Below are 15,827 nucleotides of genomic sequence, written 5' to 3' on the forward strand. Positions count from 1 at the left end.
GCATTGACCTTGAGTTTTGAAGTTGTAGTCCACCTACATCTGGAGAGCAGGAAGAGGATTCACTGCCTGTTTCCAAAAAGGAAGAGAAGAACAGACAAAGAAGCTTTCTCTGCCAAAGGGGTTCCTAAGACCATCAGAAATATGTTTTAGTGACTTCTCTGAAACCCCTTTGTGACCCCCAGGTTGAGAAACACTACTCTAGTATAATGAGGTCCTAACTCTTTTCAGACTTAGAATTGTAGAAGACGACCAGTTTCCACTGGTTTAGATGTTATTTAGGTGTACTTCAGTTGTATATTCTTCCATGGTAGGAGGTGGCACTAGAAAGGGGCCTTGTGGCCCCTTTCAAGTCTATACTTCTTTAATTCCCTAAACTCATCAATGGTTGGATTTAGAAGAGGCTTTCCCAGTGGTACACCATCATACATGATAAAAAGCGGAAAACTTGAAGTTCTATTGAGCAAACAATTTGAGGGAGTGAAGGTGTCATGTTTGTGTGTGGATGAAGTGAAAAAATGGTAAAGTAGACAATGATTTCATATAAGAAGATGTTTTGCAAATCAGTTGTCATGATCAGTGCAACCCAGATGGCCATCTTGACCCTCTGGAGAACAGGGTTCAAATCTTTGCTCAGCCATGAAAACCTAATGGGTGAACATAAACAAGTCATATCACAGAAAACCTGTGATAGGGACATCTTAGAATCACCATAAATCATCTTGAAGGCACGCAACAGCAGCATCTCCCATTTCCATCACAGTTAAATCTAATAGAGATTACCTCTGATGTTTTACAGCCAGTCCTCTGTATCCATGGATTCTGCATTAATTTTTTTTTATTCCAAGAGGAAAACTTGGATTTTGCCATTTTGCTATGCCATTGTATATAATGGACATATGCATTATTGAATTTTGGTATCCATGAGGATACTGGAACCAATCCCTTTTTCCCATCTTTCCTGCATACTTCCTGGCAATATGAAGATGGCTAATTGGAGAAACTTGAATATATGTGGTCCCTTGATCTTATTCAAAGGTCTCTGTTTGCTTATTTATTTTGTACTAACTTGCCTGAAACCTTAAAGCTGGAGTGGGCTGCAAATGGAGACAAATCATTACTGTTAACACTAGCTAGAAAGCGCTTAACAATTCAGCACACAGCTCCTCTTTTGCTTTACTGCTTGCTACGCCAGACACATTGCAAAGTGGTTGCTGAAAGAACCCAGGGATTGAACAGGCAGGGGAGGTGGAATATAGCTCCCTGGTCCCCATAATTTCAGGAAGACCTTCACTTGCAGTATTTCCCTCAGTAATTCTTCCAGATGTTTTAAGTGTGAGGCATAAGGTTTTTTCCTACCAGATTGTTTTCCTTTCTGTGCTGCAAGTGAGCATGGTTAAAAGGAGAAAAAATAAGATTATTTGTTCCTTTGTGTTTAAATGAAATGAATGTTCTTAAATTTTTCACATGGAGCCAGTCTACTCCCTGAAGGATCCAAGTATAGGCAGTACCACCAGCTAACTATATGTGTGTGTGTGTGTGTGTGTGTGAGAGAGAGAGAGAGAGAGAGAGAGAGAGAGAATGAGAGAGAGCTTTGAATAACATAGGGAAGGGTTAATACCACTGTGGTGTTTGTTTTGCTCTCTGTGCCCCCCCCCCCCTTCAGAAGATTTCACCTCACTTTCTGTCCCTGTGATACTATCTGTTGGGTTTAATTAGGACAAAGTTTGCTCGGGCCTCCCTGGTGGTGCAACAGGTTAAACTGCTGAGCTGCTGAACATGCTGACCGAAAGGTCGGCGGCTCAAATCCGTGGAGCGGGGTGAGTTCCCGCTGTTAGCCCCATCTTCTAACCTAACAGTTCAAAAACGTGCAAATGTGAGTAGATCAATAGGTACCGCCCTCTCAGGAGGGTAACAACACTCCCTGCAGTCATGCTGGCCACATTATCTTGGAGGTGTCTATAGGCAAAGCCAGCTCTTCGGCTTAGAAATTGAGATGAGCACCACTCCCCAGAGTTGGACATGATTAGACTTAATGTCAGGGGGAACTTTTACCTTTACTTGCTCATCCAGGAACGGGTATTTGAATGTCTAGTATAGATGGGAAGTTTGTGTGTGGCTTTCTGTATATACTTGGATTACAGCTCCCATGAACCTTCACAATTAACTGTCAGTTTGGTCTGATGTGAGTCACAGGCCAACATTGTGTGTAAGTCCACAAGTTCATTTCCCAGGTCTAGGGAGTACCAGTGTAATTTTGTGTTTAGTGTGTTATGTGTGTATTACTGAAGATTTCCCGATTCAGATCCTTAATTTGTCACAGAGGTCAGTGAATGCTTTTGTATCAGTCACTTCTCCCCAAGGTTGTTGAGAGAGTAAGCAGGGAGAAGAACCCTATGCAAGACTTTGAATTCCATTTTTATAACTGTGTAAAATGCAGTAATCATGGAGGGATATTTTACACCATTTGAAAAATGTAGGCATAAATTAAAAACCCAGTATATCCTTTCTCTTGGAGAAATTAAATGGAAAATGTGCTTTTAGATTCCAAGATGTTCCAGTGAATGTTTGCAAAGCAAACTTTTCCAAGGTTTTGTTTTATGGCGTGGTTTATTTGTGGAGTCCCTGACACTGCTATTTTTCTTTTATTTGCTCTGCTTCCTTCTCTCTCTAAATGTCACGTTCTTAATATCTCCTCTAGGGCTTCATTAGGATGTTTAGCGTTGGTTACTTGATCCAGTGTTGCCTTCGAATCCCATCAGCATTCCGGCATCTGTTTACAAAACCTTCCCGTCTGCTCTCCCTCTTCTACAACAAAGAAAATTTCCAGCTTGGGGCTTTCCTGGGGTCATTTGTCAGTATATACAAAGTAAGTTTCTAAAAGTGCTGGGTTTTTAAAAGATGGAATTTAATTATTCTACCAATTACTCTTTTGCAACATCAAAACCAATAATTCCACTTAATGAACATCTTTATTGTACAAGGCCTGAGGAACACTACCTCCCACTTGCATTCATCTTGACCATCCGGGGTTTGTTTTCCTCCAAGAAGGGTGGGAGTGGGCACAAATCAGTGTCATCAACTGCTTTTTTAACAACACGAGAACTTAAAAGGAAACATTTTCTCTTTTTATTGAGGATTGGTCACAAAACAAAAGTACATACCCCTCCCACTAAAGCACCCAGGGGAAGGGGTGTTCCATTGGATTTTATTTTGCTTGGCCCTGCATATCTTATCTGTAGTGCAAAAAACACTTAAAAACAATACAATAATTAAAATGAAGAACAATTTTAACAAATATATACTTATTAGTATTTCAATGGGAAGTGTGGGCCTGCTTTTGGCTGATGAGATAGGATTGTTGTTGTTATGTGCTTTCAAGTCGTTTCAGACTTAGGTTGACCCTGAGCAAGGGCCGAGTAAATGACCTTGGAGGGCCGTATCCGCCCCCCCCCCCCCCCAGGTCTTAGTTTGAGGACACTTGGCCTAGGCCCATTCTGAAATCCTGGCCCAAACAGTAATTTTGTACAAAATAATAGGGTAAGATTGTTTTTTTAATGTACTGTATATGTGTTGTTTTGATAATTTTATGCTTATGTTTTACTTACTCAGTATGTTTTGGTGTTTTGTTACATGGAAACTGCCCTGAATCCTCTAGGGGAGATAGAGCAGTATTTAAACAAAGTTATTATTAATAATAATAATAATAATAATAATAATAATATATAATGGAGAAAAATCTTTTATGTTATAGTACATAGTGTTAGCACATGCCCCACTCATTTCAGTTTCCCTCTTTCATGCCACTCCAGGATATAATTCTCCACTCAGGAAGTTGAGAGTGATTGCATGTTTCCTCTCCTAAATACCCCATTGGAGCTACAGGATAGCAAACTCAGAATTCCCGCTAATGCACAAATGGAGCAACAACCAAGTTAACATCTAGATTGGGTTGTTGTAGGTTTTTTCAGGCTATATGGCCATGGTCTAGAAGCATTCTCTCCTGACGTTTCACCTGCATCTATGGCAAGCATCCTCAGAGGTAGTGAGGTGGCAAGCATCCTCACAACCTCAGGATGCTTGCCATAGATGCAGGTGAAACGTCAGGAGAGAATGCTTCTAGACCATGGCCATATAGCCCGAAAAAACCTACAACAACCCAGTGATTCCGGCCATGAAAGCCTTCGACAATACATTGAACATCTAGATTTCCTTGTATTCCCACTCATCCAGGTTCAACATATTTTGAAAGAATTGCCTCTTTATCCACTGTGGTACAACCACTGGTATTCCAAAACTGCTCATCTCTCCATTCAGTGGAATGTCTCAGTAGTCTCAAATGATTACCTATGAATTAGAATCAAAGAGTTGGAAAAGACCACAAGGGCCATAGAGTCCAACCCCCTGACATTAGCAATAAACAGTCAAAAAATAGGATGCTTGCCATCGATGCAGGCGAAATGTCAGGAGATAATGCCTCTAGAACATGGCCATATAGCCTGAAAAAATCTACAACAACCCAGTCAAAAAATACACTCCCAACAAATGGCCATCAAACCTCCACTTAAAATCCTCCAAAGAAGGAAACTCTATCACGTCTCCAAAGCAGTCTGTTTGGCTATGTAATAGTTCTTACTACCAGTAAATGCTTCCTATGTATAGGTGGGATCTCTTTTCCTGTAGTTTGAGCCCATTGCTCCATATCCTAGACTCGGAGTAACAAGCTGGCTCCATCTTCAGTTTAAGATCTTTTTGAATATTTAAATATGTCTATCGTGTCATGCTTTAGCCTTCGTCTTCAGGCTCAACATAACCAGTTCCCTAAGACATTCTTCATAAGCTGCGGTTTCCAAACCTTTTACCAATTTGGTTGCCCTTCTCTGGACACATTTGAGCTTTTCAATATCTGTCTTGAATTATGGCATCAAAAACTAGAAACAGTATTCCATGTGAGGTTTGACCAAAGCAGAATGGTGTGGTACTATTGCCTCCTTTGATCTACACACTGTATTGCTATTGATGTAGCCTAGAATTGCATTGGCTTTTTCAGCTGCCATAGAATCATAGAGTTGGAAGGACCTCGTGGACAATCTAGTCCAACCACCTGCTAAGAAGCAGGAAAATCGCATCCAAAGCACCATATCACACTGTTGACTCATCTTCAGCTTGTGGTCTACTAAGACTTCTAGAAACCTTTCACAAGTACTATTTTCAAGCTCAGTATCACCCCTCCTTACCTGTATACTTCCCAAACCTCTCAACACAGTGATCTTCTTCTTCTTTTTGCTGTGGACCCAAGGGAAGAAGATAGCTCAAAACATGTTATCAGTAAACAATATTTAAACATCTTGGAAAAGGGAAGAACAAGGTCATTGCTGTTTTTAGGGACCTTTTGCATATACTCCTTTGGATTTGATGAAGGCTTTGTCCTGCTCAAAAATTACCTTTTATTCTACTTCCGAATACCGTGCGTAGATTACTTTATCAATTATGGTGCTGAGTAGCTACTGAATGGCCTTTATTGTTGAAGTTATAATAGAGTTCTCTGTTTACTTGATTAAATTTTAGAGATGTTATTGTGAGCTTTTTCACTAGATTATTGTGCTATGTCATCTAATAATGTTGCTGTGATTATCTTCAAAATACAGGGTACGAGCTGTTTCTTACGGTGGGTAAGGAACCTGGACGATGAACTCCATGCGCTTATTGCAGGTCAGTTTGCGTGTGTCAGGTGACCAGCTCTAATGCTTTCTATGCATCAGCCTGAATTCAAGGATGCTGTGTGTATGTGGTCCATGGAATTCATGTGACCTGCCAAGGGCTCTTAATAATAATAATAATAATAATAATTATAATTATTATTATTATTATTGACACAAAAGCACAGTATGTCACAGCAAACAAGATCTATATGCTGGATTTTGTATCACAAAATCACAAGTCGAACACTTCCCAAGCGTCTAGAACTGTGTGATGTATTTTTGAATGATGCGCACATATCCAAGTCAGGTGGCCTTTTATTATTATCACCATTATTATTATTATTATTATTATTATTATTATTATTATTATTATTATGGAACACAATACACCAGACATCACGATTGTGGAAAAGAAAAAAGCTTGGATTATTGATGTCGCCATACCGGGTGACAGTCGCATGGAGGAAAAACAACAGGAAAAACTCAGCCGTTATCAGGACCTCAAAATCAAACTGCAAAGGCTCTGGCATAAACCAGTACAGGTGGTCCCAGTGGTCATCGGCACACTGGATGCTGTGCCAAATTGGCAGATAAAGGTCTCTGGGGTTCAGTAGGATGAAACATGTGGTTCTTGATACCTGCAGAATATCTGTGCAATTATATTGTGTTCTTTTGTCCATTTATCTCAACCATAATACTATATATTTCCATGTTCTATAGTATGAAGAAAATGACTTACTTGTTTCTTAATGCAGGGTCTCTGGCAGGAATGTCAATGATGTTTTACAAAAGCACTACTATTTCTATGTATCTGGCTTCTAAACTAGTTGAGGTAAGTCAGTGCTCTTGTTCTCTCTGTCTGTCTGTCTGTCTGTCGTGGTCTCCCTCTTTCTATGTATATGCTCTTGGCATCTGAGCTATAGAGGAAAGCTTCTAGCTCCTAGAATCTATGATTCTATAGTCTTTTATTTTTGTATGAGGGCTCTTTACAGGGGGAGAATAAGATGCAAGCACCAAATTTTATTTTGCTTTTGTTGTCATTTCATAATAACAATATTTATAACACCCTTACAACCAAGAGGCAAAACATCAACACAAACAAAGACAGTAAAACATAACACCATAAATATACATAGAATTCCTAGCATCCATCAGCCACTACCCATCTCAGCAGCAGCTTAATCCAATGAATAAGTAAGGAAATCTTCAACCCCTACCAATAATGGATAAGATCCTCCTCCAAACAGAAATCCAAACATTGTTCCATAGATGCAGAGCCAGATCTTGAAAACTTACAGCTTTAACCGAACTATGCGCATCAGTGGAACAAACAATAATCCTTTGCGTGTTGCTAGATGGTTTGTACCATGCTGTTCAGGCAGCCAGATATTGGCAGACATTAAAGTTCAGAGCCCTAAATCGAAAGGTTTTTAATGGGTTCCAGCTCAAACTGATAACCAGTGATGGGATTCACAGGAGAAAGAAACATGTGAATATTTGAGGAAATTTAAAATGACCTAAAATAACACAATTTTAGAGTGTATTATAGGCTCTGAGGAGGTCCTGGGGTTTGATAACTTTTTAAAAAGCACATCTTTCATTTTTCCTCATTAATGGCAGATTGGGTTACATCTCACATGGTGCCCGTGGTCTAATTTATCAGTGGCCAATTGACAGTCTTTCAATAACATTCACTTCTTTTCCACACTCTCATAACCAATCGTTAAGGCTGGATCTACACTGCCTTATAATCCATTTTCAGAATACAGATTAACTGCATTAAACTGGATTATATGGCAGTGTAGACTCATATGACCCAATTCAGTGCAGTTCAGTCTGCATTATATGAGTCTACACTGACCCATTATAATGCAGTTCAAGCTGCATTATATGGCAGTATAGATGGAGCCTGAGAGAATGCCATGAAGTTTTGAAAAAAAATAATTAATGGAGTTGTTAATGCCTGGGCAGCACAGCTTTCTCCCAGCTTGTTTCCTTTGTGTGGACATAAATACAAAATGGAGCAGAGGAGTTACTGCTTTGCCCGGATCCCAGTGTTTCATGTACTTTTTGCACTTCATGAAATTCTACTTCTAATCTCTCTGGAGCCTGCGTTTTCCTAGACATTTTGCAAAGGATATCATATATTTTGGCCCCTAAAATCTGGTCCCATGTTGGGGCCAAATGGGATTCCCCAATCCTAAACCTGAAAGTAGGTGTCAACAGCGTTCCCACCAGCCCAACCCTTGCATTTGGTATACATGCAGCATTCAGGCTTTAGGTACCATGTGTCTGTGATCCATCTGCTGGGATTGCAGCTGATGTGGTGCTGCCCTCCCTCTTCTCTGTCCAGCTGGGCTGACTCTGAACAGCTGAGTAAAGTTCTCATCTCGTCATGGCTGGCCTCCGATCATGAGATCTGCATGGTTTTGGGTTTTCCTATCAAATATGAAATTTTGTGAGAACTACGGCATGTTACCAGAGGCCTGCCTCATGTGTCTCACATTGCTTTGCAGAGAACCTGGCATCTCTTGACTTGTGTAAAATAGATAGATGCCTCAGAGATCTCGGGGTGTTAATTTACTATGCAGATCAGGGATGGAGTGTACATTTCATAGAATCATAGAATCAAAGAGTTGGAAGAGACCTCATGGGCCATCCAGTCCAACCCCCTGCCAAGAAGCAGGAATATTGCATTCAAATCACCCCTGACAGATGGCCATCCAGCCTCTGTTTAAAAGCTTCCAAAGAAGGAGCCTCCACCACACTTTGGGGCAGAGAGTTCCACTGCTGAACGGTTCTCACAGTCAGGAAGTTCTTCCTCATGTTCAGATGGAATCTCTTCTCTTGTAGTTTGAAGCATTGTTCCGCTCCAAGGAAGCAGAAAACAAGCTTGCTCCCTCCTCCCTGTGGCTTCCTCTCACATATTTATACATGGCTATCATATCTCCTCTCAGCCTTCTCTTCTTCAGGCTAAACATGTCCAGCTCCTTAAGCCGCTCCTCATAGGGCTTGTTCTCCAGACCCTTTATCATTTTAGTCGCCCTCCTCTGGACACATTTCAGCTTGTCAATATCTCTCTTGAATTGTGGTGCCCAGAATTGGACACATTTACCTGGTGTGCACTAACTAGAGAAAAGCCAGTGGTCCATTGCAGCTTTCGTTCCTCGATTCAACTCAATGTTAAACAAGAGGAAAGTCTAGAGACATTTTTCCTTCACTTTGGCCAAGTGAACATCACTGGAGTTCACAGGAACAAGGAGCGAAGCAACAAAGGCATAGTGGTAAATGGTAAATCATATGTGCTTGTCATCACACTTCTCATTGCCACGTCTCCAGAAGAAGAAAAAAAGGCCAGAAACTCAGGCAGTTGTGTTGATCTGTATCCATAGAGCACTCCTGGCAGTTTTCATCTCCAACAGGAATTGGCTGCTTTGTAAAGCAAACAAATACCAATAGCCAGTTCAGGCCACAGTAAAATATTTTGAATTCCAGCAGGAATCGTCCTTTAATAATACATTATAGCTGCAAAAATCTACACTCTGATGTCAGCCATTATAAGAATTTCATCTAAGATAATAATAAAAATCCCAGTTCTTTAACCCAGAGAGGCCTGGTTCTGCTGCACCGTTGGAAGCTAAGCCATTGATCCCACATTGGAACTGAATTGGGATAGTGTAGGACGGACACTGTGGAAAATAAAACAGCAGAAAATTTGCACGTGAGACATCATTGTGTTCAGAAAATCCAGTGGTGATGGCAGAAATTTCTGTTGGAAGAACAGTCTCAATAGAAAGGTATCTGCATGCTCACTTTGGTACTGAAGTTAGTATATTTACTATAACCAAATCAAAAAACAAAAGCAAGGCAATGCTTCCCCATGTTTAAGCAAATGGTTAGACTATCATATTAGGGTTTTCCCTCCCTTGAGAAGAAATGGATGATCTTGAGAAAAACTAGTCAAGAATCAGCTTGGAAATGCAGAATTTCCTGTACTCCTCAGGTTTCTTTGTACCTTTGGACTTTCGGGAAAGTTGTTAAACTAAACAGAGCATTCTACTACTCTCAATCTTGTTGTATAATAATGCCGGGCTGGACTGTTTCTGTGTGTTCTTTCTGGGGTGTTCTCCAGGGCATTGTGGCAGTGGTGAATGAGAATCTCTGCACGATTTACCCTCTTACAGCAGCCAAAGTTAACTGACCAAAGAGGAACATGTTGCTTAGGAAACACACAATATGTGGATAAAAATAAACTTCTGATGTTTCCTCCAAAGGAAGAAGAGGAGGGAAATATTCGGAAAGTATACAATATTTGGAAAGTTCTTTCACTGGAAGTGTTCAAATACTTGGTGTAAATAAAAAAAATCTTTTAATCTCTCTTTGATTTAAAGATAATGGTGATAAACCTCAAACTAATTACTGTAGTAGATACTATTGCAACCAATTAAATGGCTTCAGACTTAGTGTTTGTTGGTATAGCTGAGGTCATGTACCGATTCACTTTATAAGCATAAAGTCTGGTATCAGTGTGCCATCCCAACTTTCTTCTCCTAACATTATCTATAAAAAAAATAGTATGTCCAAATTAGATGTTGGACCGGGGTTTAGCACAGCTGGTAAATCACCAGCAATGATAAGATCTATCAACTAAAAGGTTGCCTGTTCGAAGCCCCAAGTCGGTGTGAGCTGTCAACTGTCAAGTCCAGCTTACTGTTGAACTAAGCAGTTCAAAAACAGCTTGTGCTGTAATTAGTGAAAATAGGTACCACTAAAACAAGCGAGGGAGGTATTTTACAACACCATAAAGGAAAAAAGATCTGAAAAGGCCGGGTGACCAAAAGGAGAAAGGATGTCCTGATGGCTGTTCATCATAGAGGCTGGAGTAACAACACCCCCCTATGGCTGGATTCAAGCACAACCTTGCAAGGCAACAAAAATCTGGATGTCAACACAACATATCTCCTGTTTTGTCTGTTTCTGTATTGTCTATCCAAACAAATGGCATTGGATGTTTGCCGTGTATGTGTATTGTGAATCCCCTTGGGGAGATAGGGCAGAATATAAATAAAGTGTAATTATTATGTTATTATTATCTTTCCACTACATTTCCCTAGGGTTTTCTTTTTGTCTGGCATTAGACAAATAATTATATTTTTTATTTGCACTTATTTTTCTTTGCCTAAGCACTGCTTGCCCAGTATTGCATTATAGCAAATTTTTTTGGGGGAAAACTGGCTGTTTTGTCCTTGGGACAACAGCTATGTTCACAGGTAACAATAAACCAGGATATTTGGTTCAGCACAATGAATCAGTGGACTGGGGAGCATTGGATATGGACAAATCAATGATCTACAGTTTCTTGATTTTTCCAGTGTTAGATTTGTTTAATCCTGCTACTGTTTCAGTTTCTGATCTTTGTTTTGAAAAGCTAGCATGAAAACTTATACATATTTTTGTGAATGACTCTTTTTCCAAGTATGCGAGAGGACAAAATGCAGTATTATGTGATCCATCCTGTGGAACAATGTGATGTTCCTCAAGTTCCATTTTTGTTAGGCAATATTCCTGTAACTATAAAATTAACCTCAAAAAGAGTAGTTATCCCTAATGAAGTTATAGTTTTAGCTTAATGCAGTTAATATCTTTAAGAAAGGCTTGATTGTGAATAACTGATTTTTATTGCTTTCCCCAAGTGCGAATTCTCCCTAAAGATCACAAGGTTGTGACCTAGGGAGGCATCTTCTACTCTCAACCATCTCCTCCACTGGTTCTCCTTCCCTCATCTACAATGCTGACTCAGTTGAGTTGGCTCCATTGCTTTGTCCCTCTTGTCTTTCTAAAAAGTGTCATACAATTGATAATTTATTTGAATGATATTTCTTTTTTATCTCTTGTAGACCATGTATTTCAAAGGCATCGAAGCTGGAAAAGTTCCGTATTTCCCACACGCAGACAGTATCATCTATGCTGTATCCACAGCTATATGCTTCCAAGCAGTAAGTATTTGACCTTGCGTTTTGTCTTTTAGTTATGCTGATTAATCACAGTGCAATAAAAAGATCTGGAAGGAAGGAGATGGTTTGACAGTGACTCATATTTGTGGCAGGATTGGGTGACTCCTTTATTTTCCAACTAAAACATTTGCTGGCACTTTTAGGCTTATACGGGGGGAGAGTTGCCAAATATTCCTGTAATTGAGAATATATTCAGTAACATAAAATATCCACTGTTTCCACAAATAATTGCTCACATAAGCAAACAGCCCATATGAGCTTGCCCTTGGTCTTTTGTGAGTAGAGAATTTGCTATCATGTAAGTTTAATCGCTCATCTGTTTCAGATCCCACCAAGATTGCTTATATCAGTAGTTTTTGGTAGAAATGATGACTGGTGTCACAATGCCATGTACCTCTGTTTGACAAGATGAGCTGGAAGTGTAATGACCTTCAAAAAGCAACTTGTTTATTATGATTCTAAAGACTCAAAAAAATTGGACCTTGCTTATTGGTCTTTAGTAACTGATACTTGGAGTAGCTTGTATCAGCAGATGAAGACCTTAAAAACAAATCTTTGTTTTGGTGTTAGGTAACTTAGGCAAGGATTTTGGACAGATAGCTCTCATTTTAATCCAGTGGAAACAGCAGACAATGTGGATTCTGTTTTTTCCCCAAGTTGAACTCAACGTCTTTTTCATAGGCTGTGATGGAAGTTCAGAACTTGAGACCTTCATATTGGAAATTCCTATTACGGCTGACGAAGGGAAGGTGAGTAACTGGTGACGGTTACTAGTGTACAATGGCAATTCCGGAAGGTGAATTCTTGAAAAAGATCAGTATGAATGAATTGTGTAGCAAATGATGAGAAGATCAGATAATGGTCACTGTATGTCAAAATGGCAAGTGCATCAGGCTCATATTTAGGAGGCATACTGATCCTTTTCTCTGGCATTCCCTCTGCTTTTGTCTGACAGTTTCATTTTTATGTCTGTTCATGATGACAATATCACCAGCTGCAGTGGTTTGCAGTTGGTTTCCGGAAATATCATCATCATCATCATCATCATCATCATCATCATCATAAAACAATTCATAACACATCAATAAAACACAAAATAGAACACAATTAAATAACAAGAATTAACAATAAGATTATGAACATTGGATTAAAACACAGTTGGTCCTCTGAGCTAAAAGGGGCTTGCTACCATAAATCCATATTCTAAAGGTTAACTAATCACTATCAAAGGCCTGGTTAAATAATCAGGTCTTCAAATCCTTACTGAATGCCATGAGGGTGGATGCTTGTCAAATCTCCCTGAGGAAGGTGTTCCAGAGTTGGGGGGCCACTACTGAGAAGACCCTCTCTCTTGTCCCTGCCAGCCTCGTTTGTGAAGGAGGAGGAACAGAGAGGAGAACCCTCCAGCCGATTGTAAGGCCTGAACAGGTTTACACTGGGGCGGGGGGGGGGGGGATGTGGTCATGTAAATAGGCAGGACATGAGGCTTCTGAGCCATCTTCAGAGGCAGCCCTACGTAGAGTGCATTGTAGTAATCCATGCAAGATGTAAGTAAGGCATGGACCACTGTGGCCAAATCTGGCTTTTTGAGGTACAGTCACAGTTGGTGTACAAGCTTAATTGTGCATAGGCCCTCCGGGCCACCGCCGACACCTGAGCTTCAAGCGTCAGCACTGAGTCCAGAAGAACCCAAAGATGTAGACCTGTCTCCTCAGGGAAAGTGTAACCCCATCAAGCATAGGTTGCCATCCTATACCCTGATTGGCCCCACGACAGACCAGAAACTTAATTGTGTCAGGATTAATTTCAGTTTGTTAGCCCTCATCCAGTCTGTCACATCATCATCATCTTGTATGAACCATTTTGGCGATCACATTTGAACATTTTATGAAACCACAAGCTGTAGGAAATCTTCAATATTTTGTTTTGTGCTGATATAAAGTTTTTTTTGTTGATCCTATATGATAACACACACACATATATATTTCCATAGTTTTGTAATTGTGGATATATAGGGATCATCCTATAGGAGCAGCAAAAAACCCCTCTCTCAATTGCTTCACCTTTTCTCCACTTAATATGAATGGACATCCATCCATACTATTGGCATCATCTCCTTGTTCAGACTTACTTTGTACTCCAAGGGAAGTGCTAATTGACTCTCATATCTTGTATTTTCTAGGTTTGCTCTCATGAACAGGAAGGTTTTGGATGTATTTGGCACCGAAGCATCTATGCATTTCAAGGATTTTATACCTAAACTCGACCCTAGGTATACGGTTGTACCCCCCGAGATCCCTGTTGAGCAGTCCTGGAAGTGATCCAAGAGTCTGTGGTTACGTCGGAGGAGCTAATTAATCTAACAGTCAGATAGGCTGAGGAGGACTCACTTTCCATGTCAGCACCGTTTCAGTGTGTTATGTTATGGTGCCAATCAGAACACACTCAAACGTTATAGAGAGGAGAGGTGTTAATTCCACTTCTCTCATAGTAGAAAAAGCATTTCTGCACCACTGAGACTGGTTGTCACAGTCTGATGATAGAGTTTTATATAAATATATAAATAAATAAATATATCTCGACGAAATAATATATCAAAAAAGAAAATTTATGAAATCCCTGAATGTGCATAAAATAAAATAAAAAGGCTTACATTACATTCATTTTAATTCATTCCAATAGATAATTTTTTTGGAAAAAAAATGATATTTTTGCATTTAGAAAATAAATGGTACGTGGAAAAACATACACATACAGATGCTTTATAGGTCTTAAAGTTATTCTACATTTTATTTCCAAAGTCAATTATAGTGGGGAAGCTTTTCTCTGTTCTAGATGGATTTTTTAAAAAAGAAAAAAAAATACTTTTATCACTGAAAACGGTTTAAAGAGGCAATATTTGTTGCCCTGTTTATGACTGCACTGCTTTCGTTCAGGTTTGGCTTTGAAAACTGCCTTCCTAGAGCAACGGCTCTTCTCTTAAATCTAGTTGAACATCTTGGATCACGTTGAAAGGGAGAGAAAACACTTAAATTTTTTTAGGTCTGGATAACATAGCTCTTAAAGAACTTATAGACGCTTATATGAATACCAGAAAAAATAGGCAAGACCACCGCAAGATGGAATGTAGTATTTTTTGGATGTTTGAGTAAGTCTCACAAACGACTAGATGAATTTAAGAAATGTACACAAAAAAGACTTCAGAAAATGGACATATCCTCGAATATGGAATTAACTTGTCTAAGCCTGTGTACAATGTCAGTAATTCAATGGCCTTCGAGAGGAATGAAAACCCCAATGTGTAATGGGTGAATAAAACAGAATGATTTGTTAAGAATATGGATGCTGCTTCCTTCTGAAAGTGTTATTTGTTGAAAGAGTAACAGATATGAAATAGCCATATATACAAACCAGTAGGCGAAGTCATATAGCACAAGTTGGCCATTGCTTCAAAGCCACTTCCCTCTTTTTCTGACATGTACCGAGCATACCTTGGTGGTCTTAATTCCATTTACTATATCTGAGTATGAACCATGGTGAAGAACTCGGCAGCATATGAAAGAGAAAAAGAAACAGCATTATCACTTAAGAGTCATCTACTATGCCAAAAGTTGAAATAGCTGCAGTAGGGTCTCGCTTTTCCAACATAGACGGGCCTGCAGAATGTTGGATAATTAAAAACGTTGGATAATAAGGGGGGAGAGGTTAAGGAAATGCCTATTAAACGTCAGATTACATTATGATTTTACAAAACATGTTTTACAACAAGTCAACAGAAAATACACAGTAATGTTATGTAATAATTACTGTATTTACATATTTAGCACCAAAATAATATAATATAATAATAAACTTAATTTATACCCCGCCACCATCTCCCCAGTGGGGACTCGGAGCGGCTTACATGGAGCCAAGCCCGGACAACATATTACAGCAATAAAATCAGAGCATAACATCTCAATGCATTGAAAACACTGACTACAGCGATGTGCTGTTTGTTTTTCTAGGCAGCAATGCACAGCGGGCCTCTCCACGTGCTGGGCGCCTGCCAGGATGGGCAAGATGCAGCTGGTATAAGCCGAACGCTATACCCAAAGTCTGTGCCAGCCGCATT

At 39.7% G+C, this 15,827-nt stretch overlaps 1 protein-coding gene across 1 annotated transcript in view; it reads left to right on the top strand.

Moving 5' to 3' along the window:
- Positions 1–15,050, top strand: part of TMEM135 (transmembrane protein 135) — a 206,862-nt gene extending 191,812 nt beyond the window's left edge. The window contains exons 10-15 of the mRNA XM_060771135.2: positions 2,699–2,866; positions 5,646–5,709; positions 6,455–6,531; positions 11,597–11,695; positions 12,395–12,462; positions 13,896–15,050. Of these exons, the coding sequence (XP_060627118.2) occupies positions 2,699–2,866; positions 5,646–5,709; positions 6,455–6,531; positions 11,597–11,695; positions 12,395–12,462; positions 13,896–14,034 (615 nt within the window). The 3' untranslated portion in view covers positions 14,035–15,050. The remainder of the gene's footprint in view (positions 1–2,698; positions 2,867–5,645; positions 5,710–6,454; positions 6,532–11,596; positions 11,696–12,394; positions 12,463–13,895) is intronic.
- Positions 15,051–15,827: the final 777 nt, after the last annotated feature.

This window comes from Anolis sagrei, chromosome 3 (assembly GCF_037176765.1).
Source record: "Anolis sagrei isolate rAnoSag1 chromosome 3, rAnoSag1.mat, whole genome shotgun sequence".
Lineage (NCBI taxonomy): Eukaryota > Metazoa > Chordata > Lepidosauria > Squamata > Dactyloidae > Anolis > Anolis sagrei.